This window comes from Galleria mellonella, unplaced genomic scaffold (assembly GCF_026898425.1).
Source record: "Galleria mellonella isolate WM207_F2 unplaced genomic scaffold, CSIRO_AGI_GalMel_v1 utg40, whole genome shotgun sequence".
Classification (NCBI taxonomy): domain Eukaryota; kingdom Metazoa; phylum Arthropoda; class Insecta; order Lepidoptera; family Pyralidae; genus Galleria; species Galleria mellonella.
The window spans coordinates 5,098,207-5,120,667 of NW_026442094.1; the positions used below are offsets into that span (position 1 = coordinate 5,098,207).

The 22,461-nt window shown below is 32.4% G+C and overlaps 1 protein-coding gene across 1 annotated transcript; it reads left to right on the forward strand.

The window, feature by feature from the left end:
- The first annotated feature begins 219 nt into the window (after positions 1-219).
- LOC113520444 (serpin B10) lies at positions 220-22,235 on the forward strand. Its single transcript, XM_026905778.2, has 8 exons — positions 220-379; positions 935-982; positions 15,588-15,709; positions 16,396-17,074; positions 17,676-17,884; positions 18,855-19,040; positions 19,791-19,932; positions 21,442-22,235. The coding sequence occupies exons 2-8, from the start codon at positions 964-966 to the stop codon at positions 21,615-21,617; spliced, it is 1,533 nt and encodes a 510-aa protein (XP_026761579.2). The 5' UTR covers positions 220-379; positions 935-963; the 3' UTR covers positions 21,618-22,235.
- The last annotated feature ends 226 nt before the right edge of the window (positions 22,236-22,461 follow it).

A 22,461-nucleotide genomic window follows, 5' to 3' on the forward strand; every position in this document is an offset into this window, starting at 1 on the left:
GAAAATATTGCAAACAAATTAAGAAGATTAAATTTGATTGAAAAGCTTTATATTCAAGTATATTCGTTGATGTTTTAAAAAAATCTTTAAAAAATAAATTGAATCAGCTTTATTATTAGAGACTTCTAAATATTATATTGAATTCTCGTATGCTGGGACGACTCTATTCTTACTGTGGTTTCTTCAAATATAACTGTTAAATGTCTAGATATAAACGCAGTAAGCCGGCTTCCGCGAACGTCACTCTACTTGAGGACGGCGCATGCGCGGTCGTTTCCCGCGCTTTTTTGACGTTTCACGTTTTTAATAAAATCTACCGGCAGTGTTTATTTTTTTAATTAGTGTGCATCGGTGTTACAATCGGACAGTTTTATACCATGTAAGTTGGAATAGGTCATTGACTTTGTATTATTTAGGTCATGTTGGCATTGTTGTGGACAATTTAACGGGCCTTTATGGTTGGCATTTAAAAGTTGTTTACTATAGCAGTTTACGAGAGATTACGTCACCGAATGACAATTCCAAACATTCAAATACTTTGTCTTGAAAAAGATTAAAATATAGTTTACTTATTAATTAATTATTTAGGTAAAAAAGAAATAGGTACTTAATTTTTAGCAGTTTTTAACTTGCAATTGATAGATACCTAAGAGTTGTTTATATTTTCTAATATTATATGTTGTAAATAATAGCTAAGATTAAGTATATAAATAAATATTTGTTATTTATAACATTTTGAAGACAGTTACTATGATAGCCGGATAGCAATAAAATGATAAAAAAATATCCCACTAAATGTGTCCTTGTAGAACGGGTTTTAAAACAAACTTTCGATAGGTAATTATGCGTTAAGTTTTTGATAGTCTGCGCAGTTGTGTGTAATCCGAAACAAACATCAAATATTTGATTATAAAAATTTGTTTTTTTTTTGCAGTGAACAAAGGAAGAATCAAGTTGTGAGAAATGCGCCAGTACTTATGCGGTAAGTGAAGAAATAAGTATTCTATCTTAGGTCTATCTACTTAGTTACATTCTTGTTTATACTTTGAAAGATTTTAAGAACATCTTATTTTTTTGTGTAAAATATTATCTTCGCCAATTCTTAACTGATTTTAACAGTTCTTTTTATAATCGACAGGGTTTAATTCCGTATTGATCTCATATTATTTTCTGAGGAGTAATGCTTTCATTTTGTTTTTTGAAGCAAAATGTTATTGGTTGAAACTAAATGGTGACGCACTAGTGTCACAGTGTAATTTATAATATCCATGGTGGGATTTATATCCATAGATAATAGTTACCACTTTCACGGTTATCAAGTGAGCTAGTGTTGTTTACCATTCTATGTTGTATGAGTACATAAAAAAATAAAAATAATAACTTAAACAGAGTAGAATTGAACCTGTTAGCCGTACGTAAAATTAAAAATCAGCTAATATGCTGTTGTGGCGTCTGTACCTAATTAAATATTGTACATATTATTCTTATAGCCAATTGTAAACATCATTAGTCTCTTTTCCATCAAGTAGGCTAATTGCACATAAATATTTCACCTCTTTCTTTTTAACTGTCCGTGTAGATATGACAGCGACTTTTTTTTTCTTATATAGTGGCATTCACCCCGATATTAGGATATTTTGGCAAAAACAAAACAGAGAAATGATAGTAAAAATAAAAAATACCAATCTTAAATAAATTTGGAAAGGATAAGGATTAGGTCTAGGGTGTTTATAGGATATATAGGATAGAACATATACATATGAAAATATACTTATAGATATTTAAGAGAAGTAATTGATACAACTATAAATGTTTAATTTTAAACTTTCGCGTTGTTTAAATATATTTTAAATACACAAACGGGACTTAACGCGATGTAAAAACGTTACAGATGTTTAGAGACAAATTGTATCTACATACCTGCTTCTTTATAGCCTTTTTTTATTTTACCTGCAAAAGCTTTTACATCATGTTAAGTCCCGATTGTGTATTTAAAATAACTATAAATGTATTATCTTCTTACATACATTTTCGCTCTGTTCTTCTTTCTGTCTTGATCGCTCGCCTTGTACGCCTTTTTACTAAATTTATATTTTTCTATCTATTTACCTGTTTAATTGTAAATACCTTCTGAATATATTATGTGTAAATAAACAAAGCTAGTTGTTTTTGCTATCTATATAATCTAGAATACAAATACGACAAAATATTTTGTGCCTTCATTTGGACACGATGCCTTAGATTGGGATGCTCAAACTTATTGTTTTTTCGATCTATTTTTATGTTTTTTTTTTTTAGTGAAAAAGTTCAGATTCGTTAGTAGATCACTATATAAAAAGAATAATTACGATTTTATTTACCTGTATAAGTATATAAATTATAAAAAAAATTGTATTGTAGTAAAATTTCTATTAAAGAAATACTGCTATAAATAGATAGGTATTTGTGGAGTTCAGGGCCAACTTATACTAAACACTGGCTTTTACCATCACTTTTACGTCATAAGAGGAAGCTACTTCCTTGCATCCTAATTTAAAACAATCAGTAAACGCGAATTCAACTTGACTATAGGGTTCTATAGATGTTTATCTACTTTTTTATTATATTGTTTAATAAATGCTTTTATTTTTAAGAACCCTTAGTTCTTCATTATCACTACATAGTATAAAACAAAGTCGCTGTCGCTATCTGTCCGTCCCTATGTATGCTTAAATTTTGAAAACTACGTAACGGATTTTGAAGCGTTTTTTTTTAATAGATAAAGTGATTCAAGAGGAAGGTTTATATGTATAATACATACATAATATTGTAGAGAAACATTGACAAATTTAGAGGTTTCTAATGTGACGTGATATAATGTGTACCCGCGCGAAGCCGGGGCGGGTCGCTAGTAAAAATATAAAATGAATAACAATATTTTTATTTGCATAAAGTATTTGGCTTAATCAATTGCGGCAAGATTTTGAAAAATTGGTTCACAACAAAAATGGTTAAATATTGATTTTGTGTTTGTTTGTTTATTACAAAATGTCTTCGCCAATATTAAATAGATTTTTTTTAATTGGATGAAAATGGATTGATCATATTTGTGTTATTCATTTGCGCTGATGGGGTACCGGTGAGGGATGACAAGTGATGATGGAGTCAGGTCAACTGGTTTATTGTGTCTAATTTATTAGGAATTTACCACGATAATTTTTAGGGAACCGTGGTTAGCTGGAGGATTTTTGTAATGGATTCAGTAGTTCCCATTCCTAACTATCGCTCTCTTCTTCTTTTGGAACACTATTCGATATTACTAGTTGTATTTCGTGACTTTGCCATGAATTAGTTCATAAAGTATCCTATGTTTTAATGTATCAAATTTTATTCAATTTTGTTTTTACGTGAAAGAGTATGAAACATTCATCCATACACACTCATAGTTACTTTTATGTATTTTTTTGTGAATATATTCTTTAATCTCTTTTAATTGTGTATGTCTATCTATATCTGTTGTGACTTGTAGACTGTAAGTAATGAAAATTATCTATCTTGCTATCTAAATTTAGTACGATAAAAAGAATAGGCATTTATTACTTAAAAGTTGACAGGTAGAGGACGCCTATATAATTAAATTTGCCTTTTGTACTATACTTTATTGGTCAATAAAGTTTAAATAAATAAGTAAATAGGTAGATACTTATGTTGGACAAAAATTGTCATTCAATATACTTTTATATACAAATAGCGATGGCAATTTGTTTGTATATATTATGTTAGACGCCGTGAGCTCATCGCTAAGTCAAAGGTTCAAGTGACACCTAGTAGTTGTGTCACGGTTATGACACGCTTTAGAAACTCTTTAAGACACATTTAAATTTTACGAAAAACTAGCTTTTCCCGCGACTTCGTTTGTATGACGAAGTCAAATGCCAAATGATATGTATATACCAAACTTAATAGCGATTGATTGAGCGGTTCAGGTGTTAAGAAGTAATAAACGAACAAATTAATATTTCGCGTTAACGGGATATGATCGCTGACCGGGATAAAAAAATCTAGTCTATGGTATATTCTTCTTCATTCCATATAGTACACGCATATCAAATTTCATATTGATTAGTTAAGCCGTTAAGACGCTAAGAGGTAACAAACGACCAAACTTACTTACACATTTATAATAATTCCTACTAAGTATTAAAAAGGATTTAAAGTAATTTTTAATGTTATAAATACTAGCTATATGTAGCTTTTATAAAGTTTGATTTAATTTAATAAATAGATGCTTAATTTGAATCTTTTAAAGCGTTGTTTATACATATTTTAAATACACTATGAGAACTTTTTGTAGGTATCCGCTACATACCAGATAGATACAGCAGCTACTTATATGCCTGCTTCTTTATTGCCAACGTAATTGTAAACGTTGCGTTAAGTCCCGATAGTGTATTTAAAACAAATATATGCTTATGCTGCGCCTTCGTCTGAATTTCCGCTTGTTCATAAAATACTAGGTTTTATACGTGACTTACATAAATATGTGACCGGAATATATGGCTTGGCCGGAATTAAAAGTAGCCTAAGTAAAATACTACGTGTGTTTACACATAGTATTTTAAAATTTTAGACCGATTAGTTAGTTTGTTAAGAAGTCAAGATGTAACAAACAAATATACACAGTTATAGTCAATTCCTATTATTTTCCTATTAATTTTAGAAATGGTAAAGTTTGTAAAGGTGAATGAGTGGATATTTTACTAAACTAGGTGTTATTCTACAGAAGTCTATATTGCTTAGATAGCTTTTCGCTTATCGCTTTATTTGATTAGAATTATTTTGTTTAATTCCGCTACCATTTTTTTTTTGATGGGTGAAAATGGTATGGTAACCCCGCCTGCGCTAACGGGATACGCTGGCGGAGCACCAGTGAAGGGTGATAGATGAGAATGAAAACAGGCCAGTTAGCCCATCATGATGAATTCATCAGAAATTAACCATGATAGTTTCCAGGGAGAACCGCGAGGAAGTCGACCTGGTTGGGTATATTGCTAGCAATGGGATTCTCAGTCTCCATTACTAACAATCCCTTTCCCCGCATTCCGCTATCATTAGTATGCGGGCGAATAATCTATACTTATAATAAATCTGTAGAGAGCTCAATTCTGTACATGAAATATATTTCCAAAATAATTATCACGGGGTGATTAGTGATCGATACGGATGCCAAAAATGCAATCTATAAAATTTTTATCTGTCTGCCTGTCTGTCTGTCTGTATGTTCGTTATAGAAACAAAAACTAGTCGACGAATTTTAACGAAACTTGGTACAATTATTCTTCATACTCCTGGGCAGGTTATAGTATACTTTTCATCACGCTACGATTAATAGGACTAGAGCAGTGAAGGGAAATGTTGGGAAAACGGGAGAAGTTACTCCATTTTTAAGCTACCGTCGCGTGTGCAGCTTTAATGGCCACTTTTTAAAATATAAAAATGTCCACCCGTTCGACGCCGGGACGGGCCGCTAGTAATAAATAATATTAATAGTAGTAAATCTTCGAGTGTTGGCAGTCGCACACATACTAATGGTAGCGGAATTAAACAAATAACTAGTGGACGAAATAATGTTTGTTAATTTTTCACCATAAAACTACTGAATAAATTTGGTTATATCCTAACTTAGTACATAGGATACATTATGTACTAATGTACGTTGATGAAAGTTATAGAATGTTGATCTTCATCATCATATCAGCTTTTAACTGTCCACTGCTGAATATAAGCCTCAATCTAGGGGAGTTTTGCTAGTAGTTGCCACGTTTGGCAGACGGCTTGGTTGCCAAGCGATTAGGCGTTGGAGATGTTTTAAGACGGACGCTGCTGCTTATCCCTCGCCCTCCTTTAGTCGCCTCTTACGACACCCACGGGAAAGGAAGGGGTGGCCTATTCTATACCAGCACCACATGGGATAGAATGCAGAATATTAAGTATACTCGTATGTTTATAATATTAAGTACCAAAGGGAGACTTTGTACAAAAGTCGATTGCTTGGGTACCTCTGTCCCATTCGTGTTTCAACCGTGAAGCAGTTGTGTTTGCATGGCAGTGTTTCGGTTTGAAGGGTGGGATATGGCGTGAAGTCACTGGGTACAGAGGAATAACACCTGAGTCCTCAGGAATGGCAACGTATGGGGGTATCATGAGCGAAACAGTATACTCTGTTATGTCCATGGTACTGCTCATATCTATAGGCGACGGTTATCACTTTCCATCAGGTGGGCCGTCAGCTTGTTTGTCATTCTAAGTTGTATAAAGAAAAAATAAGAATTGGAAAGTATAATAAATGTAAAATGAAACTATTAGTTTCTTCTTAGAAATTATTTGCTTTGAAGTAGGATACTTTTAATCCAAGTTTATCAATATATCCCGGTCACGCATTCGAAGTTGTGCATAAAAAAACTAGTATTTTACAAATAAATCGCCATTAACTTCAGAATCACGTATATTATCTGCATTTGATTTAAATACAGAGTTATTTATCCACATCCGTTATTCTAAAGCTAGCAGTTTCAAATATGTGGTTTGAAATTGCGTGATAATAATAAAAACTACTTATTTATTTCAGCTTGTAACTTTATAGAGTTAAATGAAAAAAAAATAACAGAAAAAGTAAGGTACACTTATGACATACCTTACTTTGTTCTTTGTGTTTATTTAATTATGGCGGCTTTATTTTAAAAATTTAAAGAATTTTTAATAAATATTATAAATGTGAAAGAGAGCTTCTTTGTTATCTTTTAGTGCTTTAACGATTGAACTAATCACTGAAATTTGATAAACACGTAATATATAAAATGGAGAAGAACGTAGGTTAATTTTTCTCCCAGTCATGCGGACGAAGACGTGGGTAAAAGCTAATTTGGTTAAAAAAGACATGTCATATTAGAATTACAATATCATTTGAATATAGAACACGAAATCGTTTATCGTATCTAATCGTAGGTCATCTCAGAATTGTGTTTTTATTAAAAAAAAAAGAAATTGAGAAAATTTTTAATTAGTAGTTAATATTTTAATATCTAGAGTAAGTTACTAGTCTTGTCCGTGGTTACGCTCAGATTGAAACCACAGATAGAGTATTGATTGTGGAACATTAAGTACATTAATACTTTATCTATTGGTCCAAGTAAACGGTATTGTTCCACGAGTAAATCAAACGTAAGTTCACTGCAATGAGTTATTTGTTGTGCGAATGCACCAAGAATACTTTCCCAGGCGGTATGCGCTAGATTGCTTAGAGAGTACAACAGTAAGGTCAGTATAAAAATATAAATGTAGTTTTTTAAAGTCATGTTTAGAGATGCTCAAAAGAAGTTGAGAATTTTGTCACATAACAGTTTTTTCATGATGCACGAGTAATTGGGGATGCACTTGGTTCGAATAGTTAAGGGCGGGTTCGAATCCTATTGGATTAAGTTGCCGGAACGTTCAATTTCGCAACCTAATATATATATATATATATATATATATATATATATATATATATATATATATATATATATATATATATATATATATATATATATATATATATATATATATATATATATATATATATATATATATATATATATATATTTGTAAGAGTATAATAATATCATTAGTCATAGTATAATATGTTGTCACTTATTTTCATCGACGATGAATCGGGGTCGGTTCTGAGGCACCATTTCTCTAAAAATATTTTTCATCTTAATATTTTAATTTATTAGTTTCGTGAAATTACAGTTTAATGGACGATTATAAACTAAATTTATAATAATTTTCTTTGAAATATATTAGAAATTTAGTTTATTAGAATAAAAATTTCAGTATGACATAAAATTGAATATTTAACTTTAGAGATAAGTTTAATGAAATTGTGTCTCAGAATTGACCCCATTGTACTAGGAGAACAAAAATATAACACAGCAGTGCAAAATAAGAAAAAAAAAAAACAAATCAAGATTATCTAAATTGTCTGATTACCGCGGTAATAAAAGGTTAATGTACTCTACTATGATGACCAACAATAATTGAATCCTATTATTATTATAAATGAAAAATTTTCTGAGAATGTATGTATTGATTATTTCTTATTCGTTCACGAAATAAGTATTGAATGGATTTGAATAAAATTTGATATATGGATAGGTTATATATTAACTCGACATATAGGATACCTTATAATACTGATTCATGTGGGGAGAGACGCGAGATTTTTTTTTAATACAACTTAGAATGGCAAACAAGCTGACGGTCCACCTGATGGAAAGTGGTAACCGTCGCCTATAGACATGAGCAGTACCATGGACATAACAGAGTATACTGATTCGCCTATGATACCCCCCATGCGTTGCCATTCCTGTGGACTCAGGTGTTATTCCTCTGTACCCAGTAAATTCACGCTATGCAAACACAACTGCTTCACGGTTGAAACAGGAATGGGACAGAGGTACCCAAGTAATCGAATTTTGTACAGACTTTTTTTTACTTTTGACTTTTTAGTACTTTTGATTCAGTTACAATGATCCTTACTAATATTAACCACGTAAAAGTGCGTTTGTTTATTACCTCTTAGCGCTTTAATGGCTTAACCAATAATTATGAAATTTAGTATACACATACTATATGAGATGGAAAACGATATAGATTTTATCCCGACCATTAAACATATGGGTTAAGAAGATAAAGTCGCAAATAAAAAAAATTAGTAGATTATAATTTTTCTGCTGTCCGTACTTATCTCGGTACAATAGCATAGGGTCAGCTTAGTGCATTCACCGCCTTCGTGCGCAAACTCCGTGCTTTACTTATCCGGCACTGGAACAAGATAATGAATGCACTTCAGATATTCACTATAGCGATGATTGCATTGCCCGCAATTATTTTTTTTTATTGCCCGCTATCTCGTTTCTAGCACTGACTTTTATTATTTGCCTTGAACATTGTGTAATGTCCGATTCAAATTTAGAATTTTAATTCGATTTAATTTTATTTACAAAGAATAAAAATAATTAATAATGAAGTAAATTTTTGGACAGTCATTTATTTACGACCGGTGTTTTGCTCGCTACTTCGTACGCGTGGTTTCCAACAGACCAATTATAAATGGCATATTAGTATAAAATATACATCAGACTTTGAGTTAGACCTTCAAAAATACTACTATGAAAACCGCATTTGATTTAGTATAGTAGTTTTTGTGTGATCCCGAAATAACCAGGCAGGTTGACAAATTTTCTAAAAAATTTTGTTCTGGCCTCTATTACCTATAGTGGACAAAATGTATGTAATGTAAATAATAAAATAAATATAGAATGAGACAATGCCTGTCGTGCCCGTTAAAAGTTTATTATTCAAGTATAAATTAAATATATTACATATACAACACGCATTATAAAATTCTTAGTAGGAATCGCTTCAAAATGTTATTTCTCTTATTAACTACGTCGATTGAGGATAACATCATAATTAAGTATATTAGCAACCAGATGAGGTCACTAAGTTACTGTTGAGACAATGCTTGTAGTCATTAAATCAACATTCCAACCGGTGTGTTCATAGTGTATAAATACATAATATACAACATAATTTCAATGTTGGAAAATGCCAGATTTTTAATTTGTTATTTAAGAGCCGTATCGGCGATTTTGGGATTGGAATTCTTTTTATACAATTGAGGTGGCATACAAGCATACGGCCCACCTAATGGTAAGCGGTTACTGTAGCTTATGAATGCGTGCAATACCAGGGGTATTACGCGCACGTTTCCGACCCTAAAGAAACCTCTTTACCCCCTTTTTGAAGAACCCATGCTTTAGTCTCGTGGGAAAAATTTTGTATGGTCAGACTCAAATATGTATATCAATAGCAAGAAAAATATTAAAAATCGGTTTCAAATTAGCGAGGTACTACCGCGTAATTTTTAGACAAAAATTATAGACGACTTGAGAACGCTCTTATTAAAAAAAAAGAAGAAAAATAAAAAAGTAAAGATTTAAAAGAGCTCGTACATAGAAATAAAAATAGATTTACTATTTGATTAAAGATTATTTTTATTAAAAAAAAGATCTGAATGATAGCAGTGTAATCTTCCCGACAATTATAGGCCTTGTTTGCTAATAAAAAAACTAGTAAGCAATGCGTTTTTATAGCAGTATGTATGTAATTATGTACATGTAATTATAATATTAAATGATACCAACATTGTAGTTGGTAACGTGTTATGCATTCTATACAATTTGATATTACAAATAATAAATATTAAAACTCTATTGATATAAATGTATTTACTTGGTTGGTTATAAGGACTATTATACAGGTCAAATTTTGAATTACGAATGTTTCTACCTCGTATGACAAATATATTTAATTAATATTAAAAAAAAAAAGAAAAAAAAACGCTTTTTTTTTAATAAATAATTAACCATTATTGTTTTATAAAAAGAAACCTGTAGATGATTATGAATGAATGTAACCTCTTTAATGTTCCCTTCAAAGAATGATATAAAAGAATCTAATTATTTTTTTGGCTTAATTCATGGGGTACGAAAACGTATCTATTTACCATTTAATAAGTCGTTTACCAAAAATAGAACAAGACAGAAATTTTTAGGCATTAATGTTGTGTTCTTTGACGAGCGTTAATGAAAGCCTATCTACTGATTACGGGAGACTATCTGTGATTGTAAGATCTACTATTTAAATTTTATAGTTAGTAGTTAGCTAATATAGAGTTTGCCTATAGATCCAGCTGTTCTTGATAAGAGGCAAACGAATCTATCAATAGTGTTTGCCTGCGGTAAACATGGACTTTGGATGTAGCTAATAAAAAATACGCTTTTAGGAACACAGCGTGAAAATCGCATTCAATTTGATACAGTAGTTATTTCGTGAATCCGGCATAAAAATACAGAGAGACAGACGAAAGTTCTAAACATTATTGTTTTTGCCTTTATTACTCTAATATATTTCAAGACGTTACATATCAATATTTCTTAAATATTCCCTATATTTCCTTCATTTCCCGTAGGTGTCGTAAGACGTAACTAAGGGAACGTAACGGTCTAGGAGTGGACAGCAGTATCCCTCTTAAAACATTATCTCCAGGTTCTAATTGCAGTTGGCAACTCAGAGTATATTCCTTTTAAAAAGGCCGGCAGCATACCTGCAATGCCGCTGGTGTTGTGGCTGATCATAGGCGGCGGTAGTCACTTACCATCAGGTGAGCCGCATGCTCGTTTGCTCCTGTGTTGTAAAAAAAAAACTCACCTGCTAAGCTTTGCAACTGTTGGCAAAATTCCCCTTATGTGGGAGGCACTCACCAGTGGTCAGTTACCGCTTGATATGATGATGATATCACAAATATAGTTACAATTTTATCATATGTATTCACCAGAGGGAGACTTAGTTTACTAGTAAAGTAGTTTGCTTTGGGTACCTCTGTCCCATTCGTGTTTCAACCGTAAAGCAGTTGTGTTTGAATGGCTGTGTTTCGGTTTGAAGGGTGGGATATGGCGTGAATTTACAGGGTACAGAGGAATAACACCTGAGTTCTTAGGAATGGCAACGCATGGGGACGCGAAACATATATATATATATATATATATATATATATATATATATATATATACTTTGTTATGTCCATGATACCGCTAATGTCTATAGGCGACGGTTACCACTTTCCATCAGGTGAATTGTCAGCTTGATTTCCATTCTAAATTTTATAAAAAAAAATCATTATTCTAGACAAATTCTGAGAAAAATCATTATCCATCAGGTTGGCCGTCAGCTTATTTACTATTCTAAGTTGTATAAAAAAAATGTATATAGATGTTATCGTTGTAACCATAACGATAAGAAAAACCATAAATACGCTGTAAGCGTGCGGCTCTCAGACCGTGACTAGATCGGCCACGGATATCTGTAACAGCAACATAATTCAGATCATATCTTAAGACAATTATTTAGTTTGTAATGTACTAATAAAGGGTTTAGTATTATAATATACTTAACATTTACAATGTACTGTTGGACTCGTCACGATTTTTAATAATCAAAACCTTGTATTTATTACACGTAACTACCATTTTCGTAACTCACAAAGCTTGTTACGAAAATGAACTTTATAATTTAAAAATATCTATAATATGCGAAATATTATAGATATTTCTATATCATCATTATATCCGTCATTAATTGTCTACTGTAACAAAGAACATAGGTTTTCCTTTGCCACGTTTGATAGGCGGGTTGGCATTCGCAGTTTGGCTTCAATGATGTTTTAAGAGGGCCCTAGACCCTCGATTCCTCGTTAAGTTCCCTTAGTCATCTCTTACGACACCTATGGCAAAGGAAGGATTGGACCATTTTATGCTGGAACCACACGGCAATATATATATCTATACTAAGATATAAAGTTGAAGAGTTTGTTTGAAAGCGGTAATCTTTAGTGCTAGTAGTTGGGTTTGAAAAATACGCTGGCGGGGCCCCAGTGACATATGATAGGAGAAAAAGAAAAGGCGAATCAGTTAGCTTATCGTGATTAACACACTTGGAATTCTTTTTTTTTATACAACTTAGAATGTCAAACAAGCTAACGGCCCACCTGACGGAAAGTGGTAACCGTCGCCTATAGACATGAGCAGTACCATGGACATAACAGAGTATACTGTTTCGCCCATGATACCCCCCATGTGTTGCCATTCCTGAGGACTCAGGTGTTATTCCTGTGTACCCTGTAAATTCACGCCACATCCCACGCTTCAAACCAAAATACAGCCATGCAAACACAACTGCTTTACGGTTAAAACACGAATGGAACAGAGGTACCCAAGCAAACGACTTTTGTACAAAGTCTCCCTCTGATCAGCACGATGGTTTCCAGGGGGGGAGGGGGCTATGAGTAGGTCGATCTGACAGGGTATTTTGCGAGCAATGGGACTGGTAGTCCGCATTACTAACAATGCCTTTTCCTTCCCAGTTCCCATTGCAAGTCCCGTCAAGTCAACCTCCGCGTGATTGCCCTTGGTGGTTACATCGTGATTAATTCCTAATGAATTCGTCACGATGGGTAACTGACTTGTTTTCAGTATCATCACTTTATCCATTACTAGTACTCCACTTTTTTATTCAATCTTCACGTATAAAAATAGCTATTTGTATGTTTCCAGATATTCGTTGTCTGTTGTGGAAACAGCGTAAACTTGCTGGTTAATTGCTGTGATTTTATGAAAGAAAAATCTACTTTTTTGTATGCGAGTATTAAGCGTTCAACTCAAAAAGGGCATATTATAAAGTTTAAAAAGTTATATTGAGATAACGAGCAACTTTGTACGTTTATACGTAATAGGCGTTTTATATTACTATTTTAATTGGTGCTGAGTTATTATGACAGTCTATTGTTGTCGTGTTTTGCATCTTATTTGCTTATAAATTGGTGTTGTATGATGAGAAGTAGTAGTAGAGTACAACATATATATATATATATATATATATATATATATATATATATATATATATATATATATATATATATATATATATATATATATACCTGTATATTCCGTGTGATCCCAGCATAGAATGGGCTACCCCTTCTTCTCCCGTGGATGTCGTAAGAGGTGACTAAGAGAACTTAATGATCGAGGGATGGACAGTAGCGGCCCTCTTAAAACATCATCAAATCCTAATTGCGGTTGCCAACCCGACAGTCAAGTATGGCAACTGCTAATAAAACTCCCCTTACAGGGGAGACTTTTGTTCAACAGTGGTCAGTTAACGGGTGATATGATGTGAGGATGAAATTATGTCCACATTGCAGTTCATATTTATTGGCAACGGTTACCACTTTCTATCAAGTGGACCGTCAGCTCGTTTGCAATTCTGTGTTGCATATAAAAATACCTTGACCCAGAGATTAACGAATCTGTGTCGAGAGATATCCTGCACGTACAGTTACCCTATAAACATAACGATATCGCATCGATACCGCTACGCGCTAGCTGTACGACCCACATCAGTCGAGTCGAGACGACGGAGAACTAGTCTTGGATCGATACCGATGAACAGTTACATTGATATGAATCAATATCGATTTCTTTTAGTGTTCAATTAAATGTTTTTTTTAGGTTCTATTAATAATTATAAATGTTAATGTTATTCAATCGCGCTAAAACTGTTCATTGGATTTGAGTGAAATTTGGTACACAGATAGATCATGTACTTTTACATGATACTTTTATCTTAAATCATGCGGGGAAAGTCGTAGTATATAGCTCGTTAGTTTAGTTTGCTAGTAGGATTTGTTATTTTACTTAATCATGTTTAATTGACTGAACGGAATTCAATTAAATTCAGTACATAAATAGACAATATTTTTATTTAACACAAAAGGTACTTTAGCTATGTATTCGCGTGATTTTGGTATATCCATAGCTAGTATACATAGCTAGTATTTTTTTAATATTTTCTGTCTTTACTAGTTTTTAATATTTACCCAAAGAGGGTTGACGTCAGGCAGGCAGCCGGTCGTAAAACTAAAAGCCAAATCGTTTTGTAATATGGATAAAAACATATTATGCTGACCCCAAATAATAATTGGGATAAGGGTAGGAAGATGATGATGACTAGTTTATAATATGAGACTTGTTGCATTTGTTACTTCTTGGCATCTCAATGGCTTATCAAGTTTCCATGAAATTATACATATATCCTTATATTATCATTTGGGATGTCGAGGAACAGAAGCTACATTTTATTTTGATTACTCGGAATTTTAATCAACAATAAATCTTACTAATATATATTTTTTTATATGCAACTTAGAATGGCAAACAAGCTATAGACATCGCCTATAGACATGAGTAGTACCATGGACATAACACAATATACTGTTTTGCTCATGATACCCCCCATCCGTTACCGTAATATAATAAAATTTTAACTAGACGAGACATCGTTACCTCATACGTGGGGTATATTTAGGAATAATATTAGGGGTCTTAATAAGACAAAGAGTCTATACTTAGAAATTCTATTTGTCTATAGGTTTGTTTTGGTATTAATTTAAAATTATTGTACCAAATTTGATGCAGTTTTCAAAGTTGTATTCTTGAAAGTCTAATGTTAAATCGGATGTTTATATATCATTTAAAAATGATCTATTTTATTTATTTACTTGCTACTAGAATACACGCGTACGAATTAGCAGGTAAAAAGCTAGTATTTTTTTAAAGAAATAAGTAAATTTGGATTTTTATAATATCTAGACCGATCAAGTTAAAATTCTAAAAGATTTTTTTTAGTTCATTTATATGTCATTTATTTATTTATTAAATGAACCGGCAAACATTATATTACTCCCTACTTATGCTGTCATGTCCATTATTTAGATAAATACTATCCTATTTCCCAAGTTAGAATACACAGTCCATATTTACAAATACAAAAATACTTTCATTGTAGAAACTCTCAAGAATTAAGTTAGAATTAGAATTAGAAGCGTGGATTGTAATTTTATTTTATTATTTATTTGTTTAACATTTATTTTATTTCTATTTCAGTGCTGTTTTTGTGTGTGGGGTTTAGCAACGCCCGGTGGTTGCGCAGTTCAAGATCTGTTCAACCCAAAGAGTCCAGTTTCGTGGGGGAGGCCACCAATGAGTTGAGTACGGCGCTCTTCCAGGTAAATTATAATTTCTTACTTTTGATATTTCTCTACTAGCACGAGGATTCCCCCCATAGCAGGTGATTTGCGTAAGGTTTTATTTCGAGTAATATAAGGAAAAATATTTGTTTTAATATAAATATATTTTAGATGATACAAAAAGCGTGTGAAGCTGGAGTTGTTGTTATTGTTAAGCTGACTGACCCGACAAACGTTGTATTGCTTTCAACCGCTACCTACCGATTCTATTTTCTTAACGGAATTAAAATTTATTTACTTTACTTTACTGTACTTTTGTTTATTACTTTACTTGTAATGTAATAAACAAAAGTTCATTAAAACTGGTTGAGCGATTTGTGAGATCTGTGTGAATGGATATCGTGACAAGGGATTTTTATGTGTTAAGATTTGTAATAAAAGAATCCGTTAGTTCTTTTTATAATTTTTTTGCGGCACGATATGGCGTGATATTATCATCTGGAGCTATAATTATCAACCACAATGATTTGACGAGAAATTAAAAGTATTTTAACTTTAATGAATAATTTGAATAATGTTAGTGTAGGCTTAGGTACTTTTTTTTCGATACTATATATACTATACATAAAAACATAGAATACACAAATCTGATGTTTCATGAAAGCAATGCAAAAATGTACAACTCGTATGTTGAACAATAAACCAATATATTATTTTATTTTCAGAGCTACATTGATGACGATAAAGATATTGCCTTTTCACCGCTTGGTTATGCAGCTATTCTGGCTATTTTAGCAGAAGGTGCTAAAGGTGACACTAGACAACAGCTGGTCTCTGCGCTTCATCTTCCACAAGATGAGCAACTCACTCGAAAGGCCTTTTATTATATTATGAATAGACTGAAAAATACAAATGAATATAAATACAATAAGCCGGAATTGAAAAATTACTTTTACGTATTCAAGAATTACACAATAAATGAGGAGTATAAGAAAATATTAGAAGACTATTATTTAACAGAAGTTAGGTCTGTAGAGAGATATGGTGAAGCTGATCATTCTTGCAAAGATGAAAATTGTTTATCAGAAACGAAACCCAGTGAGAAAGAAGATAACTCAGAGTTGATGCCTAAAGAAACAGATGAGAAATTAATATCTTTTGCAATTGATGATAAACCAGAAAAAGTGGATGTTACTACTACTGAATATAAGCCTGCAAAAAATATTAAGGAGAAAATTAAACTGGTCAAGACTTATCCTAAAAAGCAGGATGCAGAAGATGATGAAGAAACTATGGTAGCTGTAGAAGCTAGAAATCATGCAAGAAGTATTCAAATATTGGATGACAAAATGGATATAACATCCAGCATGTCTGCTAATTATGTTGCAAAGAAAGTTAGCCCATGTAAGTATATTTTTTTTTATAATTTCTCTGTTTATTATAAAATTTATGCTTATAATAATAACAATTAACATTAATATTTTGTCTTAATTGACTACCAACCCAAAGCTAAAACTGTTAAGTTCAGGAAGCTGAAATTTGATATATAGTTTTATTTTGTAATATGGTAAGCAAATGTTAATAAAAGATTTTGAAAATTTTAACTTATACACGACACCACGCGTTCAAAGCCGCGAAACAGAATGCGAACAGTTAGTATTTCATAAAATTCGACAATGAAAAGCTAAAGATATAATCTAGAACTAAGTCAGTTTAAAAGAAATGAAAAATGGTTAAAGTTTGTGCAGTTATTATCAGTGATAAGAGCATTGATCCCAGTGTAGAAGTAGTAGTACTCAATTAGAGTAAAATGTTATATTCATAGTTCATCAAATGTCTTATAATAAATAAAGGATAATTAAACCATTTAGGTTTGATTTCTTAATTGGTTTTAACAAGTATTGAACCTTCTATTTTATTAATGCTATGTCTACTACTTCACTATGGTTATCTTTTAGGACTATAGTTGGAAATATTTAATTTAATTTAATAATTTTTGTTTTAGCATCATCTGAAACCAAATCTCTAATGTTAATTTTCAACGGCCTGTACTTCCGTGGTTCGTGGAAACAGCCGTTTGATGTCGTTGAACCGGGTGTCTTCTATAAATCCAATACTGAGAAGAAACAAGTCCCTATGATGAAAGGAAGAGGTGTCTATAGGACTGCATCACTGCCTGGACTTGACAGTGAAGCTATTCAACTACCATACGATGTGAGTACGATTTTAATTTTGAAAATTTCTTTAATTTAAATACACTGATTTAGATGATTAATTGCATATAATGTTGTGATAGAATTACGATATTCTTTATTATACACACAAAAGGTTATTGAAATGTAAAAACAAACATAATAGTGCACAAAGGCGAGCTTATTTCCAATAGAGATTTTTTCCAGCAAACCCAATATGAGAAAACTGACAATTTATTAGTAGTTACAGTCATACATTTATACCAATCGACTTAAATGTCCTAGTTAAAAATAAATAATTATACAATTTCAATAAGGAAGATCTTGATTGATAAAAGAGTATCATGTTTCTCTGCTCTAAATAGCTGTATTTCTCTCTTCTTTTTCACTACACATCTTTATAATTTTCAGTGAAATTTATTCATTTCATATTTTGTTCCCTTCCTGTTTGAAGTTTGTGCGCAGTTGATTCGTAAATATAGAAATTATGAATATGCTAATCTAGGAAGTTGTATGTGTACATTTTTTTTCATATGAGTTTAATTGATTGACTAACATACATTTAATTATCCTAATATCACAGTTATTGTATTAGGTAGTAGGTTTGAGAATGTTAATTGTATTATCAGTACATTTTTTTTATGAAGAATGGCAAATAAGCTGATGGCTCACCTGATGGAAAGTGGTAACCATCGCCTATAGACATACATACATATATTTATTCCTTGCATCGTTGATCATGTTATCCTGTATTATTTTATAGTAATTTTTTTATATCATAAAGGTGGTCATAAGCATATAGTCCGTCTGATGGTAAACGGTCATTGTAGCCTACGGACGTCAGCAGCATTAGCAATATCACACGTACGATCACGTACATGTTGCCGACATCGAAGAAACCTTAATACACTCTTTTTGAAGAGTCCTATACTGCAGTCTCTAGGGAAAACCTCCACTTGTCTTCTTATCAATCTCTATTTTCTATTTTTCAGGGTGGACGTTACGCATTGATGTTGGTGGTGCCACGGTCACGTGATGGTCTCACGCGTCTCATCGCAGACCTGCCGTCGAGCCCTATATCTGAGATCGAAGACAGTCTGCGCGAAGAAGAGCTGCAAGTCTCCTTGCCGACGTTCTTCGTGGAAACCACCACTAAGCCCATCGCTGCTTTGGCTAAGGTATTTGAAGACTTTTTAGAAACTGATTTAAAAATCTAAGAAATATCTAATGTATCTAATTTAGCTTTTCTAGTAACGATGGAAAAATATAAATTGAATTAAATTAAATACGGAATGAAATAAATATTGCAGTACTTGATAAAAGGGAAATAAATATCATTTGCAAATGAATAAGAGAGAGCGACAAACTCTAATCTTTAACATTATATTTTGTTATCCTCTTTTCCTTAATAATAATATTCTTCATTTACAAAAACATATTAGTTACAATTATTTTTTTTATTTTTTATTTTTAAGTACTGCTTTTGAATTAGAGAGTTTGTGTTTTGAGAAGTAGTTGAATACTGTTTAATTAACACTATATGTTTTTGTTTAAAATGTTTAAAATGAAAAAAAAAAGCATAATCTTATTGAGAAATTTTAAATATTCTTATGTGGTACTTATATACTGCTTATTAATCAAAATTGATAACTTTTATTAACCTACTCAAGAAAAACACTAATATTTTGTGCTAACAATGCTTTTTTTTTTATACAACTTAGAATGACAAATCCCATCCGATCCGAAAATCCCATCCGATGGAAAGTGGTAATGTCGCCTATAGACATAACCAGTACCATGGACATAACAGAGTATACTGTTTCGTCCATGATACCTCCCATGCGTTGTCATTCTTGGGACACAGGTGTTATTCCTCTGTAAATTCAATTATTCTTAAGTAATTTAACTAGAATTGTTTTAATTATCAGTTCGGCGTGAGCAGCATCTTCAGTCGTACTCACGCGGAGCTGACCGGCGTCTCCGAGATGGAGGGTCTGTTCGTACAGGAGCTGGTGCAGTATGTCGCCATCAGGGTTGAGAATAACGACGCATCGGTTTCTGAACTATCAGGTCAGTCAAATTTTTCTGTGATATTTGGAATAACAAACATGCTTTCCTCCTGATGGTAAGTGGTAACCGTTGCCCGTAAACCGAACAGTGTCACGAATATAGCATAATACACTGTGATATCGATGGGACCCCTCATGTGCTGCCATTCCTGAGGACTAAATTATTATATCACCGTATTTTGTAATTTCACTGCTATATTTTTTTTAATGGGTGAAAATGGAGTGGTTACCACGCCCACGCTATTGGTATACACCGACTAGGCACCAGTGGAAGATGATAGGTGAGAATAAATGCAGGTCAGTTGGCCCACCATGATGAATTCAACAAGAATTAAACATGATGGTTTCCAGGGGGAACCACGTGGAGGTCGACCTGATAGGGTATATTGCTAGCAATGGGGCTATTAGACATCATTACTAACAATCCATTTCCCCCCTTACTACCATATTGTACACACACTCTTCAAACCGAAACAATCATACATACTTAACGCTTCATGGCGAGAAGATGGGATTGCCAATAATGGGGACTATCGGCCCCATTGTTAACAATATAGTATATATTATCCGGTCAACCTGACTGCGGTTCTTATTAGAAACAATCGTGATGAATACACCTGATTATGATAATGGGTTACCTATTTTTGCTTTTTCATTCTTACCTATCATCACTCACTGGTACCACGCGAGCGTCTCGCAACGTAGGCGGAGTTACCGTAGCCGTTATTATCCATTAAAAAAAGAAAGCCATGTAAGAGCAGTTGCTTAATTGCAGAAACCCGTGTAGGACAGAGATATCCACGTAGATGATTTTTGTACAGTTTCCTTCATCTATATTATTCATTAACATTATCATCATCATATCAGCTTTTAACTGTCCACTGCTAATCACAGGCTTCCCTCCCTCCCTTGGGGGGCTTCGCTAGTAGTTGGTACGCTTGGCAGGCGGATTGACAACCGTAGTTAAGCTTTAAAGATGTTTTAAGAAGGACGCTGTTGCCCATCCCTCGCCCTCCCTAAGTCGCCTCTTACGACACCCACAAAGAAGGAGTGGCCTATTCTATGCTGGAATCACATGGCTATTATTATTATATTATCTATATTCATAAAAATAAAATTTTGTTATATATATATATAAATGAATTGCTGTTCGTTAGTGTCGCTAAAACTCGAGAACGGCTGGTCCGATTTGGCTGCCTCAATCGATAAATAAAAGTTTAGATCTTTTATTTATCGATTGAGGCAGTACGAAGTCTGCCGGGTCAGCTGGTAATAAATAAAATCTACAATATTTTAACTATTACACTATTTTGCCAATTTCTTTCAAATAAGGAATTTAGCACCAAAGACAGAGACAGTTCAACAGACAGAAGAGTTCAATAGCTAAAATGGATTTATGACAGATTTGTCGTTTTTATGAATAAAGGCGTTAGTTTAAACTTGCCCTAGCACTTGTACCTTTATAATTCACAAGGGCTGCTCGTATTATTAATCTATTATTTATTTACAGCTAGCAACCCCGTTGGAGAGTCGCTCAAGAATCTACCACTATCTCAGTTGAAGCCGGTCCGTCACTTCAACGTTGAACATCCATTCATATTCTTCATCATGGATTATTTGGACAACTTAATCGTAGCGAGCGGCAAGATCGTTGACCCCCAACAGCATAAACCAATAGAAATTTAATTAAAAAAAAAAAAAACTCTATAAATGAAACGATTTTTAAAACTTTGGATTCCAAGTTTAAAATAGTAGTCAGTCGTCATGTTCTTTTTTTGTAAACGGCTAGTTTATTTTACATTTTGTAATTCGTTTAGTTTCAAATGTTCTTTTTTTTAAGCATTTAACTATTAATTTATTTTCTATTTTCGTTAAATCGTATTCTGCTGTGAAATTAAATACTCTCTGTTTCAATGCAAATTAATGAATAGGTAACAATATTTTGTTGAAATTATCATAGAAACACTATCTAAATTAAATTAGAAACAAATCGAATCATTCATTCGATTAATCGATTTTTATATATGTATTACTGTTAGACATCAGCAAATAGTCTTATGGTTAGATTAGCTATACGTTTGTTTACATTTTCACTAAATTCTATTGAAATAGTCTATTATAATAATGAATATATAAACTGAGATTTCTACCCAAAAAAAAAAAAACCAGATGCATTTGATAACGAACAAGTACACAGCTTAGGTAAGTTAGTAGTCTAATTATTTAGTTAAGTAGATGTTATTTATTTTATTTAATAATATTATGGATGATGTGATTTTGTGATTAAATTATTTATTTATGTGGTGTTCGTGTTTTTATTTGGTTTTTGTAATTTAATCCAGCATACCAGTATTATTTCATGAAGTGGCGTTTGTTTGAGTCCTGCAAATTAAGCAAATGTATCGACATATATCTTAAGATGTTTTATCATATAACATAGACAAAAAAGAAGAGTATTGAAATGAAATAAAATGATATTTATTTTTAGTGAGTGTAGTACATAATGGGATGAAATTAATGATATAAAGTA

Coding starts and splice junctions, on each gene's coding strand:
- LOC113520444 (XM_026905778.2), top strand. Junction 17,885..18,854: donor CTATTCAACTACCATACGAT/GTGAGTACGATT, acceptor TCTATTTTTCAG/GGTGGACGTTACGCATTGAT. Junction 19,933..21,441: donor ATCGGTTTCTGAACTATCAG/GTCAGTCAAATT, acceptor ATTTATTTACAG/CTAGCAACCCCGTTGGAGAG.